The sequence below is a fragment of the Drosophila obscura genome, unplaced genomic scaffold, assembly GCF_018151105.1.
Source record: "Drosophila obscura isolate BZ-5 IFL unplaced genomic scaffold, ASM1815110v1 contig_73, whole genome shotgun sequence".
In the NCBI taxonomy this organism is placed as follows: Eukaryota; Metazoa; Arthropoda; class Insecta; order Diptera; family Drosophilidae; genus Drosophila; species Drosophila obscura.
Window position 1 is genome coordinate 6,226,086 of NW_024542865.1, and position 8,775 is coordinate 6,234,860.

An 8,775-nucleotide genomic window follows, 5' to 3' on the forward strand; every position below is an offset into this window, starting at 1 on the left:
AAAAAAAAAAACAAAACAAAAATCACACAACTTGATCACCACAAACAAAAAACCCAAAAACCAAAAAAAAAACCAACAATCAACCAACCCAATCAACATATTTTCCACAACTTCTGTTGCTATTAAAATCCGAAACACACTGAATACAAAATAAAAAGGACAAACCTACTCAATACCGCCCGATGCCGAGTTTCCATTTAAGCCGCCTTATTATCAGCCCTTCGGCACTGGAGGTAATAATAATTAAAAACCAAAAAAAAAAAAAACAAACGCAAAACAAAAACCAAATACGCTTCTCACCCACTGCCTCAAAACTCAACTCAACCACCAACCCGAAACTGTACCTACGAACATTAACCTATAGCTGCCAAAAAGTACCTAAACATCTACACACACACACACACACACACACACACTCAAACGATCCCATAAATGGTGTCTGATAATGCAAACAAAAAAATATATATATATATCGAAATGAAAACTCATTAAAAGCCTTAAAAATGGTTATATACTCGTAAGAAGCATCAAATCATCATCGTGTGAACACTGTTGTGTCCTGGAAGAAAAGCAACTCGCCGCATCGAAAGCTTCGCCAACTAATCTGGAAGATAAAACCAAACCCGAAAACGATCTTCCCGCTTTCACTCACTATCTCAACTTTGTGTATCTCTATCCGTATATATCTAGCTTGGTCCATGTCCGCTGCTCTCTGGTTATTTGCTTCTATGGGAGGATGTTGGATGAAAGAGCAACCCTCAGGCATTAAAATCCTACTTAAATGGGGAATTTCTCTTTCATCTGCTCCTGGCTTCTACATATATACTTATAAGGTCTTGGGAATAAACGAGGCAGTTATGAATGGCATCGGCAGTGGAGGAAGGAACTTCTTTATTTGTTTTTTTATATATCTCTGTTTCAGTTTTAATTTTGCATTATTTTTTTTGTTTTCTTTGCCTTGAACAAGAATATATAATAATAGAGGAGCTTTTGTGCTTTAGTTCTTGGTATTTAAATTGAAATTAGTTTGCTGTTAAAATATTCTTTTTGACTAGAGGTAGAAGTAGGAACAATATTTGGATTGATTGGTCTACATATACGAAATATAATATGAAAGATAAGAAACCATTACATTTTCATTTAATTCTGTCGTATAGTAGTGTTCTCTCAATGGGGTTTAGCAGTGGCTGGCACGCACACACTCACATGGTTTGCAATGCGTTTGTGTGCGTAGACATCAGGTCCCATCCTGATGCAACATTTTGGTATACGAAACAGAAACGAAACTGAACGAAAGTGTAAGCAGAACTGTAAAACTATTTAAGCTTCGCCTGAAAGGAGGCTAGCAGAACCTTTACCTGTCATACCACCCCACTGCCGGGGCCAGCTCTTCTGTGTATTATTTAGCATTAAGAGCTTTCGGCTGTGCATGTCTGCTCTCATGTCTGGGGCTGCTGGTAGTGGTTTATTTTGGATGTTTTGGCTGTACTAACTAACCGGAATGCGACCTAACCATAATCTCTGCACGCTCTGGAATGCATGTCCATATATCCATATATCCATGTATCCCTCATATAGTAGACTATATTCTTGCAGTGTAATCGTTGTTGTTGTTGTTGTTTATGGCTGCTGCTTCAGCTGGAGATAGTTAGATATTAGTTCCACCATGCAAATAAATACCTAATGTCGTTGTTGTCGTTGTTGTTGAGCATGCTCATAGCCATTAAGTGTACTCACCACAAATCACCAAAAAAAAAGAGAGAAAAATCCCGAAGATGATCTGAAACTGAAGCTTGGAATTTGACCTTACTCAAGTGTTTTTGGCATAATGCTACCCACAGGTCAGACGAGCTCCCACGATGTGACCAAGCCGGAGAACCAAGTCTTCTCCACGGTGGAGAGCACATCGGTGAACGATGACTCGTATCTGGGCTACTCCATGGTCACCGGCGACTTTGATGGCGATCGCAGTGAGGATGTGGCCATTGGCAAGCCCCGTGGCGCCAATCTAACCGGCCAGGTGGTGGTCAATCGCTGGAACATGGCGAACATATTGAATATTACTGGGCGACAGATTGGCGAATACTTTGGCTATGCGCTCGCCTCCAGCGATGTCGATGGCGATGGCCTCGACGATCTCATCATTGGCGCGCCCATGTACACGGAGCTGGACAACGTCGAGGGCAAGTACGATGTGGGCAGGGTGTATGTGCTGATCCAGGGCGGACACACTGCCTCCCAGTTCTTCACCACGGAGCATATACGCGACGGATTCCAGACCAAGGGTCGCTTCGGTCTCGCCCTCACCACCCTCGGCGATGTGAATGGCGATGGCTATGGCGACTTTGCGGTGGGCGCCCCCTATGACGGACCCGAGGGCCGGGGCGTTGTCTACATCTATCACGGCTCGTCGATGGGTCCGCTGGCGAAGCCCTCGCAGATCATACGCGCCGAGCAGCTGGTGGAGGGCGCCCCCTATCCGAGGACCTTCGGCTTTGCCCTCTCGGGTGGCGTGGACATGGATGGCAACACCTATCCGGATCTGGCTGTGGGCGCCTACAGCTCCGATCGGGTGTACCTGTTCAAGTCGCGCCCCGTGGCGGCTGTCAATGCGGAGACGACCTTTGCCAGTCCCTCGAAGCTGATCAGCCTGGACGATCGCAGCTGTCAGCTGCAGCGGGACCACAAGAGGGTGCCCTGCATGCTGCTGACCACTTGCTGGAGCTTCACCGGCCGCTATCTGCCCGACCAGCTGGACTTTGATGTCTCCTGGCTGCTGGACGCCAAGAAGGTGCGCAATCCACGCATGTTCTTCCTGCGGGATGAGGGCAAGAACATCCGCAACCAGACGATTCGCCTGAATTATGGCCAGAACTTTTGCCTCAACGAGACGGTCTACCTGATGGACAAGGTGCAGGACAAGCTGACGCCCCTGGAGGTGGAGGCCCGCTACAATCTGCGCAGCAATCGTCCCTTCGAGCCCGTGGTGCGGCGCAGGCGCGGCATCCTCGAGCCGGTGATCGATCAGAACCGTGAGATTGTCGTGCGCGATGCCATCAACATACAGAAGAACTGTGGACCCGACAACATTTGCGAGCCGGATCTCAAGCTGGAAATCAAGTGAGTCCTCCCCCGCCCAATTGCCCCTCCCCACTGGCCACAGCTTGGAGCTAAACTGAATCTCTTGCAGAACCGTGGACAAATATCTGTTCGGTTCGCCCGAACCACTCACCGTCGAAGTTCTGATCTCGAACCACAACGAGGACGCCTTCGAGGCGGCCTTCTATATGATCACACCCCGTGACCTGGAGTTCCGCAAGCTGCAGCAGCTGGGCGAGAAGAAGGACACGCCGATTACGTGCTCGGCCCCCACGCCGGCCAACAATCACACGCTCAAGTGTGACATTGGCAATCCCCTGGAGTCGGGACAAATTGTAAGTACAACAACAAAAAATTGATTCATTCTCCACCAGCATCCATGCTGAACTGATCTAATGTGATATTCCTGCTTCCAGGCCCATTTCATGATCAGCCTTGTGCCGGCGGACAAGTACGGCAGCTCCTCCAGCTACGAGTTCTACTGGGAGGCCAACTCAACGAATGTGGAGGGGGAGGGCTCCCACTTTGACAACATCTATCGCAAGAGCGTTGGCATTTGGGTGGACACGGATCTGGACATCAAGGGCACCTCCCTGCCGGACTATCAGCTGTACAAGGCCGACGACTACAAGGCGCTGCAGAATGCCACCAACGAGGAGGATCTCGGGCCGCAGGTGGTGCACATCTACGAGATACGCAACAATCGGCCGTCGATCATCGAGGAGGCCGAGGTCTATATCCACTATCCGTACGAGACCATTGTGGGCGATCCGCTGATGTATCTGCTCAGCCAGCCGGAGACGGGCGGCAAGATCCAGTGCGACAAGGTGTACGAGGTCAACGAGCACAACCTCAAGCTGGACGAGAAGCTCAAGAACAAGTCGTATCTGCACGCCCAGGGTGCCATCAGCAATTCGGTGCAGTTCAGCAGCCAGGCGGCGACGGGCGGCGCTGGTGCGGGCATTGGCGAGCGAACGGAGGGTCATCTGGCGGTGTCGCAGGGTTCGCAGGGCGGCCAGGCGGTGACCGTCAGCCAAACGGAGGCCAAGAATCGACTGACACCCAAGCAGGTGGCGTTGCTGGAGCGTGAGGATGCCCTCGATGTGCCCGGCGATGCCTCGTATGTGCATCAGGATCGTGCCAGTCAAGCGGTGACCATCGAACAGGAGCCCCGCATCAATCAGAGCAGCTTCACCACCATCTCCTCCAGCTCCTCGGGCATCGGTCAGCCCAGTGGCCAGCTGCGTGGCCACAGCACCCAGGGACACATTCAGATGGCTGGCCTGCCCCAGCAATCCACCATCGTGAGCAGCAGATCCGGCTATCAGTCGGCACCCCAGCAGAGGCAACAGCAGCTCCATCTGGCTGGTGCGGGTGGCGCCAACTTTGCGGACAAGTCCATGTACGGCGGACAGAGTGGCAATTTCCATGCGGGCACCCTTGATCTGGGCAGCATACCACGCAGTAATATGGACAATGATCTCTACAGGAACAACCAGTTCCAAGGACAGGCACAGGGACAGGGTCAGGGACAGGGACAGATTCACACCCAGTCGTACGGACAGGGCCAGGGACAGGGTAGGGTCAGGGTCAGGGCCAGTTCGGAGCTGCGCCAGGCGGCTATCATGTGACATACAGCTCTGGCAGCAAGCCTTACTATGGCCGTGAGAATGGCGACTACTACGACGAGGACATACTCCAGCAGGGACCTGCTCAGAGTCAGGGTCAGGGCGGGCCAGGACACTGGTCGTCGTCCAGCTCGAGCTCATCGCAGCGCCGCTTCCGTCGCAACAGCGACGACCAGAACCAGAACCAGCCCCAGCCCCAGCAGATCGATCTGAATTCGCCCTGCCATTCGGCCCGCTGTCGCACCATCCGCTGTGTGGTGACCAATCTGGGCACCGAGGACGGTGATGCCGCATTTGTGGCTATACGCGCCCGCATGGTGGCCAAGACCATGGAGAAGCTGGCCTCGAATGTGCCCCTCAATGTGTCCACGCTGGCCGTGGCGAATGTCACCCAGCTGCCGTTCATTGGCCAGCCAAAGGACAAGATCATCAAGTCGCATGAGATCTTCTACAAGGCCGAACCGGAGCCGCAACAGGTGCCGGATGTGGTGCCCCTCTGGGTGGTGGTGTTGGCCGCGTGTGCGGGTGCGCTCATCTTCCTCCTGCTCGTCTGGCTGCTATACAAGGTGAGTGATCGAAGCATAGGATTGGGTTAACTCTGCCATAGATCGACTTTCAATCAGGGCTTTGTGTGTTAATCGATTTAAAATCGATAACAAATTATTCTCCCCTCTAATTGTCACGTATTTCCCTTGCATTATGCATTACAGTGCGGCTTCTTTAATCGCAACCGACCCACGGATCACGCCCAGGAGCGACAGCCTCTGCGCAATGGCTACCATGGCGATGAGCATCTGTAGAGCGAGCGTTCAAGTTCTTCATGCAACATGAAATAACAACAGCCACAGCAATAATACATATGTAGTAACAAACAATTACGAACTCTTAATATCGTACTAAAACAGAGACAAAACAACAACCAAACAATGTACTAAAACACACACACACAAGAAAACCGTTGCCGGGATGATGTTTTTCGCTTTCGCGTGGCCCTGCAAGTATCGTATTCGATAATTATCGATTAATTATCAATTATAAATGAAGCAGCCAAACGGTTGACAGGATGTGGATCCTTCCTCTGTCCACGCATTGCAGTGAACACTGTACTCTACGAGTACAAACGGTACAACAGAAAAAAACAAAACAAAAAAAAAAACAAAAACAAAAACAGAACTTGCCTAGTCACGACATGAAGAACTTTCTAATGCGTAAAGGTTTTTTTATAACTTGTAATATTTAAATTTTGATGATACATATTTAGAGACGTTAATTTTATTTTATTTTTTTTTTTCGAAATTGAAATTATTTTTTATTTTTTTTTTTGTATTTTGCAAAAAGTTTTGAGCAATGCTCGAGCCGCGAGTTATCGAAAAAGTTAAACAAGTGCTATATTAATCTGTACTAAAGAAGCGGAGTAACAGAACTTAGTGCTAAGTGAATGTCTGAATGTGAGTGTGTGTGTGTGTGTGAATGCAGCATGTGAGTGTGTATGTGTGTCAAATGGGTGTGAATGAGTGGGAGTGATATGTAGCCTAATAACTGTGTATGTGAAAAACGAAATAGACACGATTACGATTATGGATAAGTGACGGGAATCGAAATGAAAATGAGTAATGGAAATGAAATTATATGAAATGCTGCCCACAGAGAAGCTGTCCTATACAGACATACAATACAATACTGCCACGCCCCCTAGGCAGCAGCAGCTAAACAACAACAAGAACAACAAAACAATTTATAGGTGCTACTCTAGAGTTTTTTTTTTTTTTTTTGTATTCTCTGCTCTTGAAAATTGTTGGCGTTTTTCACTAAATTTTAAATACATAAATACATTTATTATGAGTATGAGTATGAGAAGTTGGAAGTTATTTGTGTTTGCCAAACTCAAAGTTTGCCAGTTGCAACGCCAAAATGTGTTAAAAAAAAAAAGCGAAAAACAAAAAATTTAATTAATCTATGTAAAACCCTTTTGTGTAAATACTAAAAATAAACAAAACAAATTTAAAAAAAAAACTAAAGCCAGAATGGTGGACGTTTTTAAATATATAAAATAAAATTGCATTTATTTCCAAACTACATTTGAAGAAGAGCCGCGCTCTGCCGCTGTCTTTTCTTTCAGTGTATTCTCGAAATAAACGACGAGCCCCGCCCCCCACCCCTGTTCGCCACGATTCAGTGTCTATGTCTACTGTAATACAATAATTAACCTGGTTTCACCTGCTGCTCACAGTTAGTTTAGCCAAATTATATGCTATTGTTTAATTTATTAACTGTACTTATTAATGCGTGTCTTACATTACGAAGAAACTACCTTTTTTTTTGTTTGCTCTAATTGCTGTATTAAATTGAATAATTTTACCATACAAATATAAATAAAAACGAAGGTCGAGTTGTAAAAGTAAAATAAAAAAAAAAATGCATTTTATTTAATTTTATTTTATTTTATAATAACACAAATTTGAATTGCAATGTAGCAGGAACATTTATTGCATTAAAAGATATAAGGATAAGCACATTTCAAATTTGAATTTAAATTCGAACTCGAATTCGAATTCGAATTTAAGTGCGCCATAGCAGCCAGCCGGAGTCAGTGAGCGAATTGTGCTGCCAACCCTGCGCAGTTGTAGATTCTGTTAGACTTTGAACTGCAGCGACAAAATGCATTCTTCTTACCATTATGTTTAGTGTTGAAAGTGAGGCAATGGAAGTGCTGGAGCGTATGTATTGTGGTTTGTGCTCACAGGCAGCACTCCTTCAAAGAAATCGTCTTATAGCTGGTACCGCTGCAAGGATTTAATAACCGTCATAGCGATAGGGACAAAATTCATGCATACCCACCTCTGTCTGCTTCATGTAATTTCTTATTTGAATTTGTGTTGTGTGTCCTACATGACCAGCGTCATCCAGGCCACTGTCAGGAAGAGCCCTCCAATGGTGGGATAAATGCGGATTCCTTTTTTATGCGCCAGGGCGCAATAGTACAAGGAGCCGCTGTAGATCAGTGTCCCTGTGGTCATCAGTGTTCCCGTTAGCACGGGATAGTGGGCCAGTGGCATGGCCATCATTGCGAACGCGTGCAAAAAGTGCATGCGACTGGCCCCATCAGCATAGGACTCCAGTCGCATCTGGTCCAACGGATCCTTGATATCCCTCAGTGCGTAGCTGCAGTAGGCGCCTATTAAAATGGCCGATGTGCCGCTCAAGCCGGCCAAACGGATAAAGTTGTAATTACTGCCGACCAGGCTGTTGAGCGTGACCTCCGGCATCACGTATTTGGAAACGACCGAGCCCAGCGTCTGTATCTCCCTTGGAATCACCTCCTTCAGTTCCGGAGGCTTCCCAATGGCGCGCAGTAGTTCCGATGCGTACGACATGACCGCTTGCACCATGGGATTGTCGAGGGCAAGGTCTGTCAAGGAGTCCGTCATCGACATGATGTATAATTTTTCTCAAATATTTTTAGTATCAAATTTTGATGCTTCACGCAGCGTTGATGTCACGAATAGTTGCCACTGTTTGCTCTGTTTCCCAAACATGCTTCCAATATTCATAAACTCGAAATAGGCATTGTGGCCTACTATTTTTTCGATTTTTACTAGGTTTCTTACTCAAAGCAAACTCAAGGGCGCCAAACTAATTTTAAATTGTACGTCTCGCTCTTTCGTTCGAATTTTCGAACTCGCCGACTAAACAGCTGTTTCCGAAGAACTCTTGAGCAACTTCCTGGTATATAATGGTATTTTTCGACTTTGGTCACTTTATTCGTTCGTGAGAAAATCGTGGTGGTTCTTCAAAATTTTCCCTCCTCTCCGAGGTGAAGGGAACGCTTTGCATACCTTGGGAAAATGGATATTATAGAATAGAGATATTGTTTGTAATTTCAGGCTCCAATTAATGCAGAAACTACTCAGTCTCTGTTTTAAAGATATGAACGGAACTTGGCAGCTCAAGGGTACAAATAATAGGTATCAGAACCGGGATATATGTATTTATAAAACACAAAACATATGCCTTCAGAGGTAAAAAACATGTCAATCATAGGATAACA

General features: G+C 46.7%; 2 protein-coding genes across 2 annotated transcripts in view; one reads left to right on the forward strand and one right to left on the reverse strand.

Annotated features, from left to right (window-relative positions):
* Positions 1-5,761, forward strand: part of LOC111067008 (integrin alpha-PS2) — a 32,174-nt gene extending 26,413 nt beyond the window's left edge. Inside the window, 6 exon segments of the mRNA XM_022356016.2 lie at positions 159-233; positions 1,842-3,120; positions 3,191-3,434; positions 3,516-4,680; positions 4,683-5,293; positions 5,438-5,761. Of these exon segments, the coding sequence (XP_022211708.2) occupies positions 159-233; positions 1,842-3,120; positions 3,191-3,434; positions 3,516-4,680; positions 4,683-5,293; positions 5,438-5,527 (3,464 nt within the window). The 3' untranslated portion in view covers positions 5,528-5,761.
* A 1,429-nt stretch (positions 5,762-7,190) lies between these two features.
* LOC111067107 (transmembrane protein 256 homolog) lies at positions 7,191-8,266 on the reverse strand. Its single transcript, XM_022356148.2, has 3 exons — positions 7,566-8,266; positions 7,401-7,510; positions 7,191-7,340 (listed from the first exon to the last, which is right to left on the reverse strand). Exon 1 carries the CDS (start codon positions 8,159-8,161, stop codon positions 7,613-7,615), a length of 549 nt encoding a protein of 182 aa, XP_022211840.1. The 5' UTR covers positions 8,162-8,266; the 3' UTR covers positions 7,191-7,340; positions 7,401-7,510; positions 7,566-7,612.
* Positions 8,267-8,775: the final 509 nt, after the last annotated feature.

Bases quoted from the DNA above. Each gene is read 5' to 3' on its own strand.
- LOC111067107 (XM_022356148.2), bottom strand. From the start codon at position 8,161: ATGTCGATGACGGACTCCTTGACAGACCTTGCCCTCGACAATCCCATG.